At 32.1% G+C, this 25,179-nt stretch overlaps 1 protein-coding gene across 1 annotated transcript in view; it reads left to right on the top strand.

Moving 5' to 3' along the window:
• The first annotated feature begins 960 nt into the window (after window positions 1-960).
• Window positions 961-25,179, top strand: part of LOC129230380 (cellular tumor antigen p53-like) — a 31,209-nt gene continuing 6,990 nt past the window's right edge. Inside the window, exons 1-8 of the mRNA XM_054864779.1 lie at window positions 961-972; window positions 4,235-4,326; window positions 4,416-4,494; window positions 8,939-9,122; window positions 12,694-12,804; window positions 14,748-14,853; window positions 18,183-18,313; window positions 18,400-18,500. Coding sequence (XP_054720754.1) covers window positions 961-972; window positions 4,235-4,326; window positions 4,416-4,494; window positions 8,939-9,122; window positions 12,694-12,804; window positions 14,748-14,853; window positions 18,183-18,313; window positions 18,400-18,500 — 816 coding nt within the window. The remainder of the gene's footprint in view (window positions 973-4,234; window positions 4,327-4,415; window positions 4,495-8,938; window positions 9,123-12,693; window positions 12,805-14,747; window positions 14,854-18,182; window positions 18,314-18,399; window positions 18,501-25,179) is intronic.

Below are 25,179 nucleotides of genomic sequence, written 5' to 3'. Positions count from 1 at the left end.
CTTTAAAGAATAAATCATAGTCTTGATTATATTTGTGCCGCAGTTGACATTTTTTGAAGAAACTGCCATTATGCTGACGGGAATACCTTCCGTAACAAATGTTACACTTGGGTAGTTGAATTGGGTAACAAAAAATTTTGTGATCCGTATCCGTATCCGCGGATCTTGACACTGATGATCCGGATCCATATCCATATCTGCGGATCTACTTTTTTAACGAACCGGCACATCACTAGTTCTTACACAACATGAACATTATAAGCAACATGAAGTTTCAATTGCTTTAGAGCTGTGTGATAGCCCATATGAAAAATCCATTTCTGAAGCCAAATTGATGACTCTTTGAAGGGAAATTCAATTTTTTGTTCTTTACATAGGCTCTTGTATATCACTCAGTAATGAAATTTCTTTGATCTTGGCAAAAAACTATCTTGACCACACATTAAACTAAACTACTGAATGAAAGTGTCAATGAAAAACGAAAATAAAAATGGCGTATCATTTCAAACAAGTGTTGCCAGCGAGCCAAATAATTTATATTTAAAATCAATACTTTATTTTTAAAATAAAATATTTTATAACGAGTTGCACGACTTTTGAATCGTCCTGTTGTTAATATCATTCTGTAAGTTGATTGGTCTTCACTTTTAAACATATTATTATTGCCATAAAAATTAAGATAATTTTTTAAAAATTTCAGCGTGTTATTTCATTTTTAATTACAAGCCATAAATACTTAGAACTAAATTGTACCAACTAAGTAAGACTTTTTTTCTTTTACTGATTTCAAACAATTTTGTTACAGATATTCCTTTGCTGATCAAAAATTAATTTTAACTACTAATTAATTTTAGGTGTTGCTTAAAATAAACTCAGTTTTAGTTTAAAGTTATTTCTTTTCAGTTGCAAAACCAAACTTCAACAACTTGTTTATCAAATGAAGGTGATAATGTTGCAGAAATGCTATCCAAGGTAAGGTCTTCAGTTTACATTTCTAATGCTATCTATAAATTTTATCACATTTTAATTACTATTTCCTTTACATGGTGTCACAGTATTAGTCCCTTAAGTGAATCAAAAGTAACGAAAGATCAAGTTACTAAAAGAAAATGCTTACTCATTTTTGACTTCATTTGAGTGCACAATTCTAGCTTTATCATATGTCTTTGTACTGGGTAGCAGAAATAGCGTGATGCTATGATGTGCATTGCAGATTCTTGAGCAAGTCTGCTGACTTGCTTAGGGAGGGAAAATAATAAATTTTGCAATGAAAAACCTTCAACTTCAGTGAGCAAAGATTTGTGCCATATTTTCTGGGATTTTATCCACAGGTAGCATGTAGTTGTCGTTCTGTAGTTTAGCGTCTTATTTTTAAATGTTACTTGGAACCAATTGGTATTTTGCAATTAATCTGTTGGACTATCCCGCAGACTCTTTTTGGATTTTTAATCCGTGTTGCCCACTTCTGATGAAAATTCTGCTTCCAAGCATCCGAAATAACATAAATATCCGAAAAAATCCGTTACTGTTTTGCAGCTGGCACACTTTGCCTCATCTGGTATTCACACACACATATGGCACACATTGCCTCATCAGTCATTCATTCCAAATAAATACTGAATAAACTTTTAATTTGTCAATGGAAAGAAAGCTCTCACTGCCTATAAAATTGACGAGGTTGTTTTCTTTGCTAATGTTTTAGAACAAACTAATGAACAGCATCTATTTAACAGCATAAAATGATATTTTAGTTTGCAGTTTTACTGTTGAGAAAACTAGTGGTTTAAATGAATTTAAAATGTGCGGACACTTATTCTGTATCATCCTGTAAAATTTTGTTTGACCTTAACGTACAAAATTGAAATTAACATATATTTGTAGATTTGTAGAATATATATATGCATTTGTTTCTTACATTAATTTTCTTTTATTATCCATTGGTTCAAAAATTGAAATTAATTCATTTGAATATTTTATGGTATATTTATGTTTTTTTAGAATTAATTTTTGGCTTTTTTTTTTTTTTTTGAAATTGTAATTTTAAGATTTTTTTTTTTTCTTCTAGTTTCAAAATCAAAGTTCTACCAGTTTTTTGTCAACTGCAAGCAATATTATTGGAATACAAACAATGGTAAGTTAACCCCTCTAATGCTGTTGAGAAATATTGTTATACGGCGTAACATCATTTATCTGATCCTACTTGGACCAAAGGCAATCCCAATGATGAAGAATCCAAATAATCTGGGTAGTTAGTGAAATAAATTCTTAAACAAGCAGACTCAATGTTTATCATCACAATAAAACAGGGTTTTGTAACAAAATAATATTAACAGTTTGCAAGACCTTAAAATCCTAGTTAGAATCAGGACAGCTATCCCCAGTACAATCTGGATATTAGTCCCCAAAAAATCCTTTCTTAGTCAGGACAACTGTATCCCAAACTCTACATTAGAAACACAAAAACACTCCCTAAAATTCTGTATTATGATAAGCACATCAGTTTCTAAAAATTCCTGTTAGGATAAGGGTTACAGTTTTCAAATAACATCAGCAGTCCCAAAAATAACAAAATGTCTGCAATAGGAAAATAGTTCTAAATCCCCCTTTTAGAATGAGAAGGGAAAAAAACAAAACAGCATTGACATTCTCTCTTATTTAATCTGCATCAGAATTGGAACATTAGTTTCAAAACATTTCCCTTTGGTAAAGTTCTGTAAAAGAGTTCGTTAGAAATAACAACTTCAGTCCCTCAAAATCCACATAAGCATTAACCATTCAAAAATAAGGTTAATGCAAATTTTAAAGTCTTGATAAGATTAAATGCAACACTAAGTCTGAATTAATACAACTAAAGTCCTTGATTATCTTCTACAGGAAGTACAAAAAGAAATTAATAAATCGTGGAAAAATAAGCAAAAAGAGAAAAAAAAATTTAGTCTCCCAATTACAAGAAAAGCCTCAAAGCAAAAGAAAGGATTTTATTTTTTCACATATAATGGCAATAAAATGGCAACAGATCTTTTTTCTCTGTGGTTTTACTCATGCTAATTAAAACTGAGCTAGTGGCAAGAGCGCCCATATAGGGCGGCGGGCAAGTGGGCGCTCAAGCCCCCCCCCCCTTTGAAATTAGAATTTTCTTGCTTTTAGTACTTTTTTTCTTTGCAAAAATGTAAAAACATTTCTTCTCCTGCATTTAATGAATAAGTTATTAAAAATGTCAAATTTTAATAACTCTGATTTGTACTGTAAACGGTTTCTATAGGGAAAATATCTTGCTAAACATGAGGAAAATATCTGAGCCCCCCCCCCCCTTTAAAATTTTGCATATGGGCGCCCTGGGCTCGCAGCAGAGGATAAATTTCCATTAAAAAATTGATTTTTCCTTACTTTTAAGTAAGGAAAAATCAATTATGCTTATAACTTTTCTCCTGGGAGTTTAAGGCTTTGGTTTCGAATCCGAAAGGAGGCAAATCTTCTGAATAGATATCCCAAAATTGAAGTTTTCTCTCTTATCCCAATTCAAGCCAGTTTGCAAGACTAGTTTCCTCTGCTATTCGTATAAAAATGTGCTTGCAAAAAGTTATATAAGGTACCTTATCAAAAACTTTTTTAAAGGTCAATATAAACATCTATGAACTTGTGCAAGTATCTTTTGTTGTGTCGAAAGCCATGATAACCTTGTCATAGATGTAGTATCAATGAATTAGTAGCACAAGGCCTACCCATCCTAAAACCATACTGAAAACCAGTAAACAACACTAAGCTCAAGAACACCTTAGTTTTAGACCCTTTCTTCAAAAGCAGCATTGTGTTCACTGGCATCCAGTCCATTGGCACCATCCCTAAGTTATAAAAAATGTTCAAAATATTTAAGAGATAACCTACACTAGTTCTTTTGTACATTCTTCTAAAATGTTTCGATAAATATTATGAAGTTCATGCAGCCTTTACTTGCTGTAATTCTATTTAAATTGAAACAAACAAGACATTATTAGCTTCTACTTGCTCTTATCGACAACTTCAATTTTCATTAAAAACAGTATAAAAAAAAGGATATTTGATATCTGCTGTGTTCAACCAGCTGTTCACAAAAGGCGACTATTGTGTGTATTATTAAAGCATGAATTAACGTAAATTTATACTGGAAATTTGATTTTATTGTTTCAAAAGGTTGTTTACAAGTATCTTTGAAAACATAAGCTTAAATACTTAATTACAGGATATTTACTTTCAGAAACCATTTGGAATTATTGCTGGCAACATTCAGGTGCCTGTTCTGCAAAATCAACCTTCAAATTTCTATGTGCCTTCTTCTGTGCCAGCTAGGTATTGCTGATAATTTTACCTGCATGTAAATATTTTTCCACTTATGTAAAAAATTATTTACCTTCATGTGCAAAATTTTATGTTTATAGTCAGAGCTGGCATGGTGAATATGGATTTACAGTCTCCTTTACTCAAGAACAAAAAAGTTCAAAAGCATTAACTTGGACGGTAATAAATTTTCACGTTTCAAACATAGTTTGTTAATGCCTCATTTTACATGACTGTAAATGTAACTAACATTTTGAAGATCACAACTGTCATTTGAAGGATTAAATGGAATTATTTGTGTTGCATTTAAACTTTCAAAAGGGCCATTCCACGGAAAAGGCAACCCTTTGTTCCGCATGTGACGGTTCACATATTTCATTAAAAAGTAATAATTTTAAAGTTGTGATGACGAAAGTTTTTGCTAAAGAAATCAGACATAAATTTGTTATTTGTTAAGCAGAAAAAATTCTTTTATTAATATTCCAAAGTATTATTTTTAATGAAATATATGAGATGTTAAGTGCGGGACTAAATGACCGTTTTCCGTGGAATGGCACAAAAGTAAAAATTCCATCAATATAAAATAGAAATTCCATGCCACCATGGTTTTAGCCCCCTATAATATAAAAGACTCCTTCTGAATCTTAACTCTCCTCCACTCAACAGGATCTCTACTACAACCAGTCCCCCCCCCCTTTTTTTTCTCTCAACAAGGTCCTGTGTTTTACCCATGCAACTATTTTTCTGCAGAAAATATTGCTTCTTGATTTAGAAGTAAAATTGATGTCCGATTTTACGAACACTCATGATTTTTTCAAACTAGTCTCTAGTTTGGAAAAATCTTCTATTTAAACAATGTAATTTTGCATTCTTTTTTACAAACAAGAAATGGCTAAAAACTTTTTTTTTTTTTGCAACTTGACATAAGATCAAAAAGAGAAATCTAAGAAAAAAAGAAAATCTCTTTTATTTAAATTGCAGTTTAATCCTTCGCTGCCTTTGCATTTATTTTATAAGGAAATAAATTAGTTATAAATGGTTAATAGGCCTTGATCTTACAATCTGAATTTCCGGATGTCTGTGTTTCAACGCTTTTTTATTTGGCACAGAACAAGAAATAAAATATCTATTAGCATTAATAGAAATTACTTATGGTACGCCATAGAAATATGCACACCATATGCAGTGCATGGTTTTCATTGCATTTTTTCAATGTTATGGATTTCCTGTTTTATGAACTTTTCCATATTACCTAGGAGTTTGTAAAATCAAGCACCTCTTGAAGTGGCACACATGGCAAAAATATTTTCCAATTCACGCGGTTTTTCTGGTTCAATTAGACCATGTACTTTGTCTTAAGGGACATTTTTACAGTTCTATTTTGTGAAGACGTGCTGATTCATATTGCTTGTGTCTGTTAGTCTAAAACCAACTTTTGAAGTCCAGCAAACTTTCCCTCATATATTTGACGCTACATATAGGGTTCGTACGGGTCATGGAAATCCTGGAAAGTCATAGAAAATTAATATTTTCATTAAAAGTTATGGAAATTTATTTAAAGTCATGGAAAAATGTCTTGGGTAGTAAGAAAGTAACAATAGCTAAAAGAGCGCTAAAAATATTGAATGATTTAGTAATATTGCATATAAACTGAACGATCTGAAAAACCAATCCGAGTTTTGGAATCCTATTTCATCCGCTTCTGAAACAGCTGCTCGCCTTTTTTCGTGATGTGATTTTACTACTGGGGCATCTTTAATTTTGAAACCACCATTATTTTCAGTGCTTCTGATATTTTATATTCTGTAGTAGTGGACTTGCACGTTCTTGATTTTTGCCACGCCCCCTTAAAAGTGTAATTCAATTGCATTTGAGTTCATTTCAACTACTTGTAAAAAGTTCATTATTAAATTTATCAGAGTTTATATCTTAATATGTTGAAGGCTTTAAAATGAAGACTTTAGTAAGGCAATAGAATATAGAAATAGGGGAATTCTAATACTCTAAAACAGTAGTGCCCACCATACACCTCGCAAAACTGATCCTTTTGGCCAGCTGAAACATCTGGTTTCGAAAAATGAATTTACTGAAAAAAGCGACTTTACTTTAATGAATGAATATGCTGTCCAGTTACATGGGTAATAAGATGCACTATTGACATCAAAGGGCAATGTTTTTATGAAGTAAATTTATTATTTTAAACTTAGTGATGACTCATTCAATTTTTGTCCCATTCATTACTATTCTGCCCTATTTATTAAATATTTTTTAGACATTTAAACATCAGTTGTGTTGCATTCACTATATTTTTATTTTACTTGATTTTATGTGATGAAGACAAATAAGAATAATTTATTACTTTCAGCAGTATGCACTGATATTTTTTTAGTCACAAGTGCTCCAATGAGGTAGTGGCACTCACGTAAATGTTTTTCTAATGCCCATTTCCGAAAAAATTGGCAAGTTTGGCATTAAATAGTACTATTCTCTTCGTGTAACAAGGTCATGAAAATTTTTATAAAGTCATGAAAAAGTCTTGGAAAAGTCGTGGAATTTTTTCATCCAAATAGAGTATGAACCCTGTACATACTCCAAGCAGTTCTCTTAGAACCAGAAAAGGCAACTCTAGGCATACAAGAACATCTTTTAGTAATTTAACTAGGGTCTTTGCCTTGATACATAGAATTTAATAAATGCCAACAAATCCCTAAAAACTTAACAATACTCATTGACACTCAAGCAAAAAGAAACTCTTCTTTAAGTGAAGCACTGGTCACTCCCTTAAAAAAAAGACATACCGAAATACACACAATTATTGGAGGAATGCGAGCCCCATGGAGTCGACGCTAGTGCTATTGAAGCATTTGTCATATCTGTGATTAAGCTTTGATAAACACTCTTTATAAAATGATTTCAAGTGAGTTGTGGTGGTGTCCTTGAACTCTTGGCCATTTTGGATGCATTACCTCCAAGCCACTTCTTTCATTGGTAAATCCCCCATGGAAAACCTTTGATTTTCTTTAAAAACTTGGTCAACTTGTTTTGCAAGTTCATCTGTAGTGACAAACTTGTGTCTTTGACCCCCTTCATCCCACACATCAGTTTAGCTTTAGCCATCTTCAAACTTTCGACACTGTTCAGGAACAATACCATCACTCATAGAGGTCTCTCCTAACCCTCGACACATCCTTTGATGAAATTCCACTGAACTCTTTCATTCTACCTGCAAGAAACAAATAGCAATTCACACTTGGCAGGAGAATCTGTAGAGACTGTCATGCTCATATGTCTGCAGCTCAACAAGAAATGGCCTGTTGCATCCGGTAATGACAGAGGGTGTAGCTGGGGAGATGTGCTGTTGCTTAATATGAAGGTGTAGCTGGGGAGATGTGCTGTTGCTTAATATGAACGTTGCACAACAGCGTCCTGCTGCATGTTTTTGTAGTGTGCGATTAGAGGTTTAAAAGAAACAGCCATTGTAGATGGTGCTAAATGGCTATTGTATGAAGAAATTCATAAAGTTTATTTCAAAAGCTTTTCACCCTTCTTGTCTGAGAATGACATGGAAAGAATGCTTCTAAAGTTAAGGACTGACATATTCAATGGTAGAATTTCTACTTTCCTCACCTTAAAAAAAGTACTATTTAATTTAATGATAGATAAATTAAGTGGGCATAATTAAAATAGATAAATCTTTTGCAAAGGCACTTCTCACAACATTACAAAGTAACCTTACAATTACTAGTGAATGTACAAATTGTAATCATTTGTAAGTTCAGAACTAATAATTATCCTTTTGCAAATGTGTGTGGAAATTACTGTTTCAAAAATATTAATTTTTTAAATTTAAATCAATAAACTTAGTGCATTTACTACAAAGTAATTGCATGGTATTAATGGTGCTTAGTGCTTATTTTTAAGGGGAAAAAAATATTCTCAAAATAAAGTTATTAATCTTGATTCTTTAGGGCCTTTGAACTTTTCAGTTAAAAAATGGCACAAAATAAAGCAGTATTCTCTGCTGATTAATTTTGTGCTTTGCAGTAAATGTTAGAATATGTGTAAGGGAGAGTCTCAAAACACAAACAGAACAGTGCTGCACTTATGCCGAATTAAAATGCAGCAATTATTTCTAGCTTATCCAGTAGATGTTGCAGCAAAATTTTAAGCCAGCTGCAGGCACTGGAGAAGGTAGAAAGAAATTTTCATATTTTATTTTGGCAGAAATGAAGTACTGTGCCTTTCCTCCCTCCTGACTCCCCTATAGTTTTGCAATTTGAGGTGATATCAAAATGCATATCTGTCATTTTGCTCATTTTATGCTTAGTCAGTGAAAAGGGCCAAGTTCTGTAGAACAAACAGAATCTAAATTTTTCTATTCATTTCCAATCTTAAATTTGAATAAATTTATGGATCGGTTTACTTCTAATCATAAGTTTATAGATTGCAATATTCTTACACATGTGTTTAGTTTACTACGCTGATTGTAATTAATAATGTATTGATAGAGGAAAATTCTTTGGTTTAAAAAGTTTAATTTATTGTACAAAAATTTTCTCAGATTGAATTATTGTAATATTATTCATAACACAAACTTAATGATGCATTTTTTTCCTCTTTTTAGTACTCTGAAATTTCAAACAAACTTTATGTTAAAAAAGATGCTTCTTGTCCTATCAATTTTTCTGCCAACACGCGATTACCAGATGATGTTTTCGTAAGAGCTACAGCCTTTTATAGTTCTCCTGATCATGTATCAGAAGTTGTTCACCGTTGTATTAACCATTCTACAGATGATTTAAACAAAGGTAACTCAATTTCTTCAAATTACGCTTTTAAATGAATTCTTGAAATCTTTAATTCAAAATCAAATAGACTTGGGATCTTTTTTAAGATTTTTGTTCTTAAAGATGAACCAAATCCACTATTGCGTAATATACTGGGTGTTTATGAAGTCTTGCCCTAACAAAGAAGATTTATTTTAAAATCCTTTTTAAGATTTATGCATAATGCTTTTGTATTTTGATCCTTATCTCTTCAAGTTTTTTTTCCTCAACGTAACTTATACAATATTAACTAACGATATGTAGGTGGTACTAACATTAAAAGCATTAAATGCTGTCTGTGAAAGAAGCTTTTACACATCTTTCCAATACCAATATGTCGTACATAATCATATTCAGACTGTTATAACCAAAAAAAAATGTTCTATTTGAAAATATAAAGGGTACTTGAAAAACACGCGGCATTATACAGAATTCAAATCAGTGGCAAATCCAGAAGGCGGTTATGAGGCTGCAGCCGCTCCCAGATCAGAACTTATTTTTAAGAATGTCTATGTATCTTGATGTAAAGTTTTTGAAAAATGATATAATTTCCTACATTCATCCTATTTTTATCATTTAATTTGCTTTCGCTCTTCTTGTGGTTGATACACAAATCTGCGATATTAACAGGGATGTTAGTTCTCCCAAACTTCCTTTCGAATTTCGGAAATTTTGCTCTATCTGTTTCAAAAATGTGTTTATTTACTCCCTAAAAGAAGAAAAAAAATAGAGACCTCCTAGCTACTTGTTTCTCTCTCTCTTTAGATGTAGCCTTTAGTACCAATTCTGAAATTTTTGTCTTCGTTCTCATTGTTTTTAACTATTAGTTTGCAATTTTTCAAGTTTTCTTTCTTCAATTTTGTTTACACCACCTACTGTTACTTGCAATTTTTTGCATCCTCAAGAAATGATAAAATTTTTGCTTTGAAATTGCGATGCAATGTTGTCTAAAATGCATAACATTATTTATATATATATATATATATATATATATATATATATATATATATATATATATATATATTGATACACATTGACATTTAAATTTTAAAATTTTACCACTGAATACCAAATTTTTTAAAATTTCAAATGTGACTCAGAAAATTTCATTACCTGTTCACACCCTTAAATAGCAGATAATGATAATATAGTTTTGAAAAAATGCCTTCGTTGAAATCAATAAAATTTGGTGATGTCAAGGAGACCCCCAGAACAAAATCCTGGATTGACCACTGATTCAAAATATAGTGATGGGTGTAAGAATTCTCACCAATTATGTACTGCCATGTCAAACCAACTGTCTTCAATTGCAGCATTTCTTCCTCTTACTAATTTTTCTCTCCAAGAAAAAATGAATTCTCTCAAGGTCAGATTTCTTCTCATCAGACCCAGCTATAGTTGCTTATCTGTTTATTAGTTCAACTTTTGATGCTGTGCAAAAAAAGAAGGATTCATATTTTAATATTTTAAAACTTACATTTCATATTTTACGCAGTTTTCTTTTTTTTTCTTTTCCAGGAATCATTCTGATAAGAAACTCAAAAGTTGCAATCCACTATAATATTAAAATCTGTTCCTGTTCGTCTGTATGTCTGTCTGTCTGAAGATCGATCTTCTCGAGAACCGCTGCGAATCGGGAGTCAAACGAGACACCGATCAATTCGAAATTTTCCAAAGAAAACAATAGGACCAATCTCGTAATTGTGCGACTTTAATTAGCGGAGATATTAATTAAAACGTTAATTAACACAACGTTATTCAGGAATATTTATTTCTTTCCTGTTGCCATTTTGCATATGGGTGAGCAAATAAAATTCTAATAATTGTTTTAAAAGAGATAGATTTTTTTGGCTGCTGTCCAAATCTTAAAACAATGTTTCCATCTAGAATTTCATTTTAAATTAGTTTAAAATTGGTTGCTCTATTCGGACATAGCCTTTATTTTATCGTCTGCCCTTTTTTTATTTTTTACATTCAACGTTCTTAACTCTTTTCAGCATATGAATGTTGTTTCTTTAGCTATGTTTATTGATTGTAGTGCAAAGTTTATCATTCACGGGACTCATATTTTGGTACATTTAGGATGTGCAACTAATTATGTTTATTTTGTTGGACTTTTTCCCGTCACATGGGTGAGTTTTCGAATTGTAATAACTCTCTTTTTCCTTCCTGTTTCTATTTTTGGAATACAGTTTGTATCGATAAAAGAACATAATAAATTAAGATTGTTTGGATTTCTTTAAGTGAAACAGAGTTGAACAAAAAAGATTGTTTTTAAGGATTTTAACTAAAGCTAAATTGGAATCTGATAATTTGGTATTAAATTAATGCTTATTGGTATTTATTTAGTCTTGGTGCTTTAGTTTCACGTAATCAACCAAAAAGTGTGTGTCATTTTATGTAAAAAGCTGATTGTAATTTAGCTTTTTACATAATGATTTTTACATAAATATTTGTACATAAATTATTTGTACATAAATATTTCAGATATAGTCTATCAGATGTAATTCATTTTAACATGAGCACAGATTATAGTTGATAATGCACATATTTTCATCTTTTGTGCTAATTGAAATTACTCATAACTTGTATCATTGATAACTATGATTAACATTAAAGAGATTTTTGCCAAAAATATGCTGTACTGGTGTTTTGCAAACCTTGCATTATGCGTATTTATTTACTCCTTTGCGCTTTAGAAACTGATGTCAGAGTAATGCAAAAATATCAATTGGACATCTCTTTCGTTTTTTAAGTAGCCCGTGCAACGCCAGGCACGCAGCTAGTAATTTATTAAGATTCCTGCAGCAAAAATTTACAAGCAAAAAAAATATTAGGAAGTGTATAATGTTTCCTTAGAAATCTCAAATACTATCATCCCTATGTGCAAGGTCGTGCTACGCACAACCGCGCCAGAGTCAAAAAGGTGCCGAGCTCTACCATTCAAAAGTGCTAAAATTGGAGGAGAAAAATCTCCGAGCAAAAAAATAAAATTGAAATTTTCATCATATCTAGAGGTATTGAAGAAATTATACTGCTCACTGAAACAAGCAATCCGTCTCGCTGCCTTTATATAAAGAGAAAATTATTGCTTGTGTCTAATGCCACGGCAGGAAAGCGCTCATAAGACATTTGCATGACGGCTCCGATCAGTCTTGGCGTGGGCCTGATTATATATATGTATATATATATATGTATGTGTGTGTGTGTGCAGGAGCATGTGTGTGCACAGAAATGTCGAGACCCATCACAAATCCCTTTTACAGTCCTCCTTATTGTTAACCTCTATGCCCCTACATATATTTCACTCCTCAGCCCTCATTTTAAAAATCTCAGGCCTGCTTACAGGCGTCCCCCCCCCCCCCCTGTGTGTGTCATGTGTCTTTTCTGTGCTTCCAGGAACTTGATTGTAAATTTAAGGTTGTTTTTTTACCACACTCACGCATGCACAGAATCATTCCTAGGTTGTTTTTTTAACCTGTATGCAATTTCTGCTGTGATATGTATCTTATGTTATTTCTCAGTATGTTTAAATTTGCTTAATTTTTTGCAGGGCTTGCTGAAGCAGAACATTTGATCAGATGTGAGTGTAGGAATGCTCAGTATCAAATTGATCCCTTAACTTATCGACATAGTGTTGTTGTCCCTTTTGAAAATCCATGTGGTAATTTGAAATTTTTGTTCTCTTTGTCATTTTTTATATTAATGTACTTGTATGTATTAAAATAAATCAGGGTTCATGATTTTTTTTATAATTATTTATTTTTTTTTAATCAAAACAATTTTTATTGAAATCAGATTTAATTTGAATAAAATTGGATTTTTTTTTAACTAACTTCAAAGATTTAAGGCATTAAGAATGCAAAGGACAAAAAAAAAAAAGCTTTTTCTTTGGTGCCCAGAGTTTGAAAACAAATTTTAGATATGTTTGGGGTTCTGAATCAAAATATGAAAATAGTTCTCTAGTAGCTCTACTTTATCAGATAAGTGCTTCTGTTTTACTCAAATTATGCAGTTTTAACTTCATTTTGCGCATTTCTAAAGCAAGTATAGGTTTCTGAAACAAGGATTGCTTCCATCACATTTGCCCTACTGTCAGTCTACAGTCCAGTTACGTTCAGGAAAATTTGCTGCATGGAGTAAATATCTGGCAAGTTTAGTAACAAAGCTTCAACGAATTAAAGTCAACTTGTAAGTTCTTGCTTTGCATATATGCACTATGCGTGATATGTGACAAGTTGGATCTGTGTATATAATATTTTTAGGTTCCGATTAATGTAGTGGGTGCCAAAAACAGTGGGTGCCAAAAACAAACATTTTTCAGGGGTCCTCTGCAGTCAAACCGTATAAACGTAAGCATTAATGGAGAACTCAGGATGAAATGGAGGTGGTTTCAGGAGTGTTGAATTATTGAACCACTCATTCAAAATACTTGTTGTTGGGACGCAGAGCATCCCACACTTGTACACCTAAAAAAGGTAAATAAATGAAGGAGCGTATCTTAAATATTTTTCATTTTCTGAAATAACAGACCACTACAATTTAAGTCTTTTGGGGGGCCTCTATAAATCGGGGACCCATGGTCAACAACCTAATTGGTCTGTTTGGTAATTGAACTCTGATTTACTTGTATAATACAATAGGAATAAAAATTCCATGTTTCATTTTTTGTTTGATCTATGGATGTAACTTAAACCCATGTCACATGTGTTTCAATGTTATATCTTAGAAATTAGAGCTCCTGTGCAAAAACTGATGTCATATTTGAACTCAGGGTAGCAAATTCATATGAAATCACCTCCAAATACCTGTGCACCAAATTGTCTGTTCCCCTGTGTTATCTTACACTTATAACACTACATGATGTTTTAAACATTGAAAAACACACTGTAAGTCAATTTCATGGCAGTAACTATTTTTAATACTGGATATTGAAAAGAAAAAACTTTAACACAAATGCATGATTCATATTATATATCACCATGAAAAGTAGCTCACCTTAAGTGCAGAAAATATGAGTAATTTTAATTATAATTCTCCTTAACTTTGAAAAATGAAATAAATTTGGAGTGCCCAGCTCTGATTGGTTTGCTTGGGCAAACAGCACGTCTCAGAATAAAATCAAGTGTTATCGATCATACAGATTTCCTGAAAAATGCTTGATAGAACCCTCCTCAAAACAAAAGGCTTGTTATGGCCTTGCAATATTAAGATACTTATTAATTTTTTTTTTTTTTTTTTGATTATTTTTATTATGTTTTTTCTGTTGTTATTATTTATTATTAATTATAAGTAAATAGCTGGTCAACAATTTAATGTTACAATAATGCTTACAGGAAATAAAAAGACTGAAAATATTTTCATTAAATCAAAAACTGAAGTTTAAAATCATTTTAAAGAACATTATCATACTCTTTATGAAGCTTTATTTTCTTTACTCTATTAACTTATCCCAAGAATAATTACCAATTTACTGAATTTTTAAAGCATGTTGCCTAGCAGTGCAAAGTTGTGGGGTAAGGAAAAAAATTACTTTTATCATTAATCTTGTTTTTTGTGTATTTTTACAAAGTTGATTAATATCAATATTATGTTGAATATATTTAGTTGGGCAAGAATTCTCTACATTCATATATAAATTTACATGTTTTGGATCGTGTTCTGGAGGCCCAAACCGAAGACCTATGATGATAGTTTTTACTTTAGAAAAAGAGTAAGTGTATCATGTTACTTTTGTAAAACAAAAATTGAAGATTCAATCTAAAACATTTAGTTGATTTTCCAATCTGAATCAAGAATAATCTCAATCAAACTAATTTTATAATTTGACAGATTGAATTTTTAATACATTAATTGCTAATAAATTATTTTCTACTGAATATAAACTGAAATATACTATTAAATTAAGCTATTATAAAAATTATCCAATGTGGAGCAATTTCTACATAATGAAATCCCTTTTACCATCAACGCTCAACTCTAAAATGTAGTGAACTCAATGAAACATGCATTCTTGTTAAGGATTTTTTTAAGGCCAAGCTATGGCTTTAGCATGACATCAATGAACACGTATGGTGCTAGAAATTTCATCCCGTATTTGAGGTTTCAATCCTTTTGCATCTTGTATATGTATTAATATTTTATGAATTTGAAAGATTTCTTAACATATGTTGCTGATGGTTAGTTTATTTTGTTTTCTATTTTAATTCTATTTATGAAATAATTTATTTCTTTGGAAACATGATAACGTTGGATATGTGGGTCGCAGGAAATAGCTTTCTGTTTTTAAGGTTTCAATCCTTGTGCATATTGTTGATATTTTAATACTTTCAGCCCTGCTTTTTTGAATGTAGTCGGTTTCAAGAAATATTCGATAAAGCGGGGATTTGGATTAAGCTGGGAAATTTTATTTACCTTTCTAAATTGACAACCTTTGTCTTAAAACATACTAATAATAGATCAATAACTATATAAATGAAATCAATAATGTTATTGCTAAAAAATTTTTAAAATAAACTAAATAAACAACTAAATAGTTCAATAATTAGTATGTATTACAAGTACGTATGAAAATTATAAAATGTAACTTACAACTTGAGTTGTATAATCTTTCTTTTGGCACCTTTTTTTCAGTTCGTTATTTTTTGAAAAATTCCATAATAAGAAATTGCTTGCTCAAGGTATTTTCAAAACACTTTTCTGACTCCCTCCCCCCCCCCCCCTTGTCTTACATTTAATATTTATCGAATTGTCATTGTCTAAAATGTGTATATTTATATGTGTTATTTAATTTAGTTATCAACATCACTTTTTTTTTGTAATGACAAAGACAAAAGAAATTTGTTATAATAGTGGAAACATTTTAATAGAATAAGAATGTTGTTGTTTTCGCCCGTTGTCAGCGATAAATATTACTTTATATTTTAATGTCAATAATTGTTCTTACTTAATTTCTTTCGAATTTATTCCAAAATTTTCTCAACAAAGATATATGCAAAAGCTGATTAATATTATTCGATTATCCGGGGAAATTATTCGATTTAGCGGGGATCTTTAACATTGCATCTATGGGGAAATATTCGGTTCTAGGAGGTTTTGTTAGTAAAAGTGGGATATTTGTTTATCTTTTACGTGATTAAATGGGGCTGGCAGTATTTATGGCTGTTGGAAATTATTTTCACATATATTACCAAAGATTAGCTTATTTGGTTTTATTTTAATGATTAATAAAATAGTTTACTTTTTTGGAAACATTGCAACGCTGACATTGAATACCTACTTTATTTCCTGTATTTCAGATTTCAAACCTTTTGTATCTTGTAATTATTTTAATGTTTTTGTCTCTTGAAAAGTTATCTTCATGTGTGCCATTTTAGAAGAGCTAATTTTTTATCTTAATTATTAATGATTTTTTTTTTCATTTATATATTTATACATGAAATTATGTGAGTTTGAGTTTTGTTTTTCTTAAATTAGCACAAATTGTTTTTTTTTTTTTTTTTGAACAAATATTGAGTTGTAAATCAATGAGCTTGCAATAGTATACTGTTGTTGTGTGTTTCAACTTTTTATATGACCTCATCTTTGCTCTTATTATCATTTTGTACATGTTGAGGAAAAAATGCTAGTGCAAAGAGAAAAAGAAAGAAGAATAAAAGATAATGATAATTATCTTGATATTGCACACTCTTGTTACTTTTGAGTTACCAAAGTAAACAATTCATCTCTCTAAAAGTTGCGGAGGTGCACTTTATACTCTAATCTTAGACCTGCAAAATAGTGCTTCTGTTCAGCCTCACTGGAAGTTGGCAACCCTGAAAATGGGTAAAAGTTCATTCAAAATGGATATTTTACCTTTTCTCCACCAAGCAACTACAGTGATTTCTGGTAATAATGCCACTTCGTCATAATCACTGCATCCCAAAAAAATCTTTGTCACAAAAATTTTAAATGCTCAGAAACGCTGCATCGCTGCACTTAGAAATGATGATTAACTCATCCATGGTATATCAGAGTAGAAAATACTCATTAAAAAGAAAGAATTTACAGTATATACTCGAGTTTGGCTCTTTCCCTCCACTTTTAAAGGAAAAATTAAGAAAAAACTTAATCCCACATTTAAATTCCTTTTCGATTTTTCTCCAAAAATTGGGAATGTTTCTTGATTTTTCTCCACAAATCAGGAATGTTTTGCCACCTTTTTTTTTTTTGCAAATAAGCTCTTTACAAAGGAAGAAAATGGAAATTTATATTCGTGTTTATGATTTAGAATTGACAATAAATGTATTTCTGTTTGGAAGAAGTTTCTTTTCACGATTTTTTAAAAATGTTTCGTTTTGGCAAATTCCTGTTTTGTATCGCTTTTATTGTGCATTAACATCAGTAAAATGTGTCCAGGTTTTTAATTTTTTGCTTCCTTACATTCCTTTAAAGGTTTTACGTTACTTTTTTGTTTAAAAAACCAGCCCATTTTACTTGTAATCAATTATGCCAAAAATTCGCAAATATTAAATTCAACTTTTCCAGATCTTTTCGAACAGCCAACCATTCACTGTAGTTAAAGCTTTTACTTAACAGGTAGATATCTGTAATTTTATCAGAATGTGTCAGTATATATTTCCTTATTGTTTTGTCAAAACAGTTGGGATAAAATCGGGGTGATAAAAGAAAAGTCGATTGTAAACGTCACATCGACCAAAAGGCAGCACTTCCGAAAATTTAACTTTTCAAATGAATAAATGCTGTGCGGTTCTTCCAGACATTGCTGTACTTTATAGTAAAGAATTTATAACGATATTATGGCTTATTGCTAAAATGTAGGATGTGTTTTGTACAGGAAAAATGCTTCTCTAGCAGTGCCATTTATGATAAATACGTTTTATTATTATAAATCATTACTAGAACATGTGAGGCACGGGCAATGGGCATGTGCAAATTTGCCTATAACTTTTGCCCTTGTCAGACATGGGCAAATCAAATGTGTTACATGATTAGACTACATATTTTAGCTCAGTTTGATTTTTCAACTTCATTATATTTCAGTAATAAGGTAATTGGCCATCACCGAATAGATGTCAAAATATGTGCTTGCCCAGGGCGTGATAAGAAATATGAAGAATGTTTACAAACTGTAGTACCAGATGATCCAGTGAAAGGAAGAGATTCAGTGTTAGGTATGGTATGCTTGAACTAAATATGATTATTTCAAGTATTAAGTGAAATTATATATGCATATATAATCAAAATTTTACACTTTCAGTGAATTTGTCTGATAGTATGGAGTTTGTTAAAAATGTTGCTTTTCCTGTGCCAAAGAAAGTTAAAGTGCCCCCTACTGATGAAGGTCCTTATACTATTAAGGTAAACCCTTCTTTATGTTTCATTTATGCTAAGCTTTTTTTAATTGTTACTTTTTTCACTGAGACATATTTTTTACTACTTTGTGAAGAAACAAGTGTACTACAGGGTTCGTACTTCCTTAAAAAACCCTTTAAAAGTCCTTAATTTTCTGAACATTTCCTTATTTTTTTAAAAATTATATTAAGTTTGATCCCCATTTTATTACTTTTCTCTTTCTCAACCAAAAATATTCTTCTTCCACGATATCTGCCAAAAACGTATGTTTGGGAAACATGCCAACGATGTCAAACATGTGTTTTGCCGAAAATTGCATGCCTTGTTCTAGATTTCAATCCTTTTGCATCCTGCAAATATTTCAATCATTTTTATTGTTGGAAAGTTTTTCAATAATTTTTATTGTTGGAAAGTTTTTTTACCAAATGCTACTTTATATCTGCTTATTTAATTTATTATTTCAATAATATTTTTATTTCTTAAATTTATTTTAGAAAAAAGCAAAAGTCTACAAAAAAAAAAATGTGGCCCAACTCCCAGTCTCGGATCGTATTGGAACTTGGCATGGTTACTTTTTTATGCATTTAAGAAAGCATTCAAATTATTTATGATGCATCTCTAATGGTTTAGGCTCTACAGCCTATAAAACGTTTTGGAATTTCATGATTGCAAAACAAATGAAGCAACTTCAAGTTAATCTTTTGATCCTGAAATAGTATTATGAAGCTTTTCAAACCAAATTTTGAGTTCCAATCCAAGGAAAAAGGATAACCAATTATTTATATGTATATTTTTTATTTTTTTATGTATTTTCAATTCTCGCTGTGAAAAGTATGTTCTACCACATAAGGAAAACTTAGATTTTTCACTTTGTTGTAAATTTTTACTTTAAAAACAGATCTACTTTTAAAATTTACATTCTAATTTTCAATACCTTGAATTCAAATGTTTTTAATTAAAAAAAGATATTTTTCTCTAAAAATTATGAAAAATTGATATTTATTAGTGATGCATCCAAGATTGAATCCTGGCTCCCTCAACCCTTTATCATAAGGACTCAGGGGTTTGAAATAGTTGCCTCTCCTTCAAAACTTAAATAGAAATAAACATATTTGCAAGAAATGGGGATATGCAGCAAATTTGTAAAAAATGGTATGTTAGTAACAAATGAAAAGCAATAATAACAAAACGGTAGTTTAAATATCTTGAAGAAAAGAGATTTTAGTTTTTTTTCCCATCAGTTTGCCCCTCACTCCAATAATGTATGCTAAAACATGTACACTATGTATTAATTACCACTCAATTGTTTCAAGCATAATTAATAGGGAAAAATATTGTATTATCTTTGAAACTGGCAAATTAGCCTTTTTTGTTTAATTTTGGAATGTCATAGACTCCAGAGGCTATTTTGATCTCGTCCCTTTTCTGTATGATTTTAAGATTTTTTTTTTTTTTTTTTTTTTTTTTTGCGCAATCACGATTGCTTATTGTCCTCTCTTGACAGTCTTTGGCGTCTGATTCCTTTTCAGCTTGGACCAGGGGCCTCTGCAGCACCACCGCCCACCGACCTGTGCAGGCGGTGCGGCTGCTCCGGTTCTGAGCTATCCGCTTCTCCTGGTCAGAGGTGTCCATGTACTACACACACGCACACACACGACTTCACACACATACACTCACACATGCCTACGTGCACACACATAACTATGCACCAGTAACCGCACAGGAGGAGAGGCAAACTTGGGGGGACAGGAGCCGTTTCTAGAAACAATAACTCCAATGAATAGGATCCTGTCACAGTTCGTGATTGCGAGAAATATAATTTGAATTCAAAATTTCAGAATTCAAATTAATTTTCATTTTTCTTTTTCTTTTTTTTTTTTTTCATTTTTGATTTCCTCCTTTTCACTCTCTGATCACTCATCCCTGTGATGTATGAAATTTTAAAGTATAGTTCACGGATAATGGGGCATCACTGTCAATTGCGTCTCTCCCTACACTTTAGAAATAATGTTATGCATTTGTGTATGCGTATATACGAGGGTCAGTCAGAAAGTTAGTTGCACTGCTCAAGAAAACAAAAAAAGGATAGAAATTTTACATTAGCTTTATTGTCTTTCTAAAGTTTCATTCAAAATCTACTTTTTAATGCAACCCCTTCTGTTATTAAAGTATTTGTCAAGGCATGGTACACGTTTTTTGATGCCTTCTTGTAAAGAAATCCTGTCCAATGTCCGATAACCATTGATGGGTTGCAGCTTTCATTTTGTCATCCAAATAGTATATAGTTATAGTGTCACTTGTAAAGTTCTTGTTTCATGGGAGCAAGAAACATGGAAGTTAGGAGACGAAAGGTTTAGGCGGCTAGGGAGGGTAATCCCACTCTTCCCTCCTGAACTTGGTTTTCCCTCTCGCTCATCGTCGTCAATATCCATACGTCCTTTTTCAAACATGTTGCACCATTTCACTATAACTTGACATGGTATTGCATTTTCACCATACACTTCATGCTACTGCCCATAAATTTCAGTGCACCTGCATTTTTTCCCCACAAAATCAAATCACTGCATGCATTTCTGATTTGAACGCTACTTGCAGCTGTTGAGACATGTTTGTGACTGATTATCAGAAAAACTAAACTCGCCTTGAGAAAGCCGCTGTGTCACACAATAAAGGTACTTGTCTGAGGTGTTGCCACAGAATTTCATGACATTTGTCTCAGACAAAACATATTTACGACGTAGTGCAACTAACTTTCTGAATGACCTCCGTATAATATGTATCAAGTACTTTGCCCTACTGGAAAACTTCGAAATCGTGTACCTAAAGTTGTCTAATTATTTCCAATGAGTCCTTAAAAAATTTTGAGAGTCCTTAAAAAGTCCTTAATTTTCACTTTTAAAAATGAGTATGAACCCTGTACTAGTTAAAAATAAATTTATTATGGATTTTTAGTTTCTATTTTCTTGGGACTAAATTCTGATTAAAATGTTAAAATCATCTATCCGTTTGATATATAATTTATTTAATTATATAGTAGTCTTCACTTTTTTTGCTTGTCTTTTCGCGGCGTCGGACCGGTGAGCAATAAACATGTCCCACACTAAAAGGGATTCTTTTTGAAGGAGTGCGCCTGGACGTCTATTCCAGACGGTCTTCAACCAATCTAATACACCCTCTTCATTCATTCACCCCTTTTCTTGAGCTCAAACCACCACGCCAGCGGGAAACACTACAGACTTTGGCAAAGTTTTTCTTTTAAATATTATGAGCGGCGGTAACTTGGTCCCGTCAGCACAACACGAGAGAACGACAGTAAAATTCGCCTTCTCATGACGAGTCGTTTTTATGAGGATGGTTTTCTCCCTCTTTTGGTTTACAGTCCTGTTTCCAGGGAGATCGAAACAGAGGGGGGTTTCGTCCATATTTCCTATTTGAGAGGGGTTGTAAGTAACCTCTTGCTTCTTTCGGATAATGAATCTTTGGAACTTCATAATCTTATGCTCCAAATCAGCTGGCAACTTTTGTGCGATTTTGGTGCGCTGTCGTAAGCACAAGCCGTGCCTATTCATGAAACGGGTACACCACCCTGCTGATGCGCGGAAAGTGCTGCCGGAAGCAACTTCTTTGCCAAGTTTTTGCGCTTTCAAACAAATTGCAGTTCGAGAAACTGCGTACCCATTTTTCCGGCAGTCGACGACCCAATCGTTCAAAGTTTTTTCCAACTCTGGAAAAGATGCAGATCCATGACGCATAGCCTTCTTTGTTTTTGGCATCTGCTGCAGCTCTTCTCTCTTCTTTCTCCGGTCCTGCACGAGTTTTTCACTCATGCCAAACTTACGTGAAGCAGCAAAGTTGTTCGATGATTCGGCAAATAAAATAACTTGCAGCTTAAAGCCTGCATTGTAGGATTTTCTCTTTTGTTTGGAATAATCAGCCATCTTAAGAAAACAGGAGGCAGAAGTGCGCACGTGCTTTGAAAAGATATGATTAAGCACGTATGTTGCCACTCTTAAAACAAAAAGTATAGCAGTTAATTATTTGAATGGCGTGACTGTTGACGATAAATATTTTCATACGTTTCACGATATTTGTTAATTGCTGATTTGATTCTTAATAAAGAGGAATAAAATTATCTTTATTTATGTGTAATATTTAGGTTTTTTTAGTTATTATTTTTGAATAAGTTTACTTTTTCACACAATCAACTTATCAGCAACTACCTGTAACCGCACATCGGCATTTCTTGTAGCTTCCCAGCTCTCGTTGATCAAAAAAAAAATTCCGGAAAATTTGACCCGCGTATAAGTCGACCCCCCTTCCTTTGATCTCATTTTTTGGACAAAATTTCTCGATTTATACGCGAGTATATACGGTATATGAATAATACTTTCTGAAATTTACTTTTGTGAGGTACTGTAAATGGATGTTTCTTTTATTTTTAGATGTGTATTGAAACAAGCAATTATCAGTTTTCTTCTATTAGCTCAACATTTCTTCAGCATGTTACAAATAAAACAGTACTTTTTACAGTTGATTTAAGTCAGCAGTAATTGTACATGTTGGTGCCGACTTGTCATCCTTTTCTTCTGCATTCTCCTCAAGTGCTAGTTATGAGATCATTTTCCGCTGCTGCTTAATCATACATGTTATTTCTCCTCTGATTTGCAGAATCGCAAATTTTAATCTACAGAATCATGGAATTCGGGGGTTTCTTTTTTTAGGAAGAAGAAAATACAAGAATTTAACAAAAAAAATATTATTGTAAAAAATGACTTTGTATTTTTGTTCATCAGGTTTTATACTGCCTACTGTTTAGGAAATAAGAAAAATAGGAAATCAATAGCAGATAATTAGATATTGCTACTTGATTTCAGATAAGGTGTAAAATAATGTAATCTTTTTCACATGCAAGCTAAAGAACATATATGTTACTTACTATACACAATCTTTCCGCATTTTGCTCAAGAATGAGATATTTCTCATTTTTAGCAAAAGTTCATTTACAAAGTAAATAAATTGATTTTTATTTTCACATGGACAAACTGCAGTCTCTATATGTTTTAACTGGGCTGTCGGTCTAATGCATGCAGTTCTGTCTTAGCCCTGCTTAAGGGTGGTTACTTACTTCCAGGGGCGCCATCTTGCAAAAATTATTGAGGGGGGGCTGAAATCACTGCCAGGGGGGGGGGGACTCTAACGGGTATGGAATCATCCAAGAAGGTGAGATCTGTGGAAATTTCCCTCGGAAATTTTTCAGGTTTTTATGCTTTGAAAATGTTGTTTTACTTATTTTCTGATATGATTAATTTGCAAGAAACAACAATATGAGGCATGGCTTTTTCTAGATAAAAGACTCAAAAAATTTGTATACAAGTTTTCTGGTTCAAATAGACCAGGTTACTTGTTTGAATGAACATTTTTACAGTTCTGTTTTGTGATGAGCCATGCAGTGGACATATTTTGCATGTGGTTGCAAATCTAAAACCAACTTTTGAAATCCACCCAACTCCTCCCTCATATTTGGCACAACTCACTGTCACAGCAGTCCTCTTAAATCTGGAAAAGGCAAGTCTAGGTGCACAAGAACTTCTTTTAGTAAATTAAATTGTGTGTTTGCCTTGATGTCTGGAATTTCATAAATGCCTAGAAATTGCTAAAAACTTCACAATTGTCTTTGACACTCCTCAAGCAAAACAAAACTCCTCCTCAAGTAAAGCACTGGTTACCCTACTCTAAAAACACTCTTTAAAAAAAGACATGCTTACACAAATTATTGGGTAGGCTTGAGCTCCCTCAAGCCCCATGGAGTCAGGGCTAGTACTTACTTCTTAGTTTAAGTTCAAAAATGTAGTCAATATGTCTCATAAAAAGCTAGTAAATTATTTAAGTAACCACTAAAAAAAACTCAACTAAGAAAAAGCAGTTCCTAATAAATAATCTTGTGGTAAGAAACTGATGTTCTTTTAAACCATGTTTGCTTCCCTAAAGTTGAAAAATTGTAATAAAATACTAACCTTTTCTCGGTAAAAATTTCCGGAAAACGGAATTCCGCAATTTTCAATCTTCAGATACTCAAAAAACTTTCAGCTTCTTTTCTTTTTTACCAATCACATGTATGATAATGAAGAAAAATCTGCTATGTCTGAAAACCCTTTTCTTCTAAGGATGAGCTGTCAACCTATTCTAAATCATTTCACACACCAAGTACAGTTTTAAAATGCAGTTCTTAATTACATTTGGTTTAACGATGCACCAAACTGTGTTGCTGTGAATTAATGAAACAAAAAACATTCGTTTTGGCTGAATTGATGCAACTCCCATGTATATCCAAACTAACTTTTATAGTGTTCTGAGCTAAGAGTTGCGACTTAAATGTTGTATTTGATGATAAGAAGACAATTTTTATGTTGGTGATAGGAATTTCTTACAGGATGTGTCTGGCAGATAGTTTAGAGTGAAAAAAATGATTTTTCTCTTTTGCTAACTGAAAATGGTATTTGACTTTTGAAATCTAGTTCGTAAAAAGTTCAGATGGTGTAACCTATATTAAAGATGAAGTTCAGTCACAGTATTAGCGTTTTTTTTTTTTTTTTTTTTAAATGTTCCATTTATCATTTTGTCAACAATTACCATTATCATTCCATTAACTTCCATTTATCATTAATGTCATTTTATCAGCATTGAT

Source organism: Uloborus diversus, chromosome 9 (assembly GCF_026930045.1).
Source record: "Uloborus diversus isolate 005 chromosome 9, Udiv.v.3.1, whole genome shotgun sequence".
Classification (NCBI taxonomy): domain Eukaryota; kingdom Metazoa; phylum Arthropoda; class Arachnida; order Araneae; family Uloboridae; genus Uloborus; species Uloborus diversus.
This window is presented reverse-complemented; position numbering and strand designations above follow the sequence as displayed.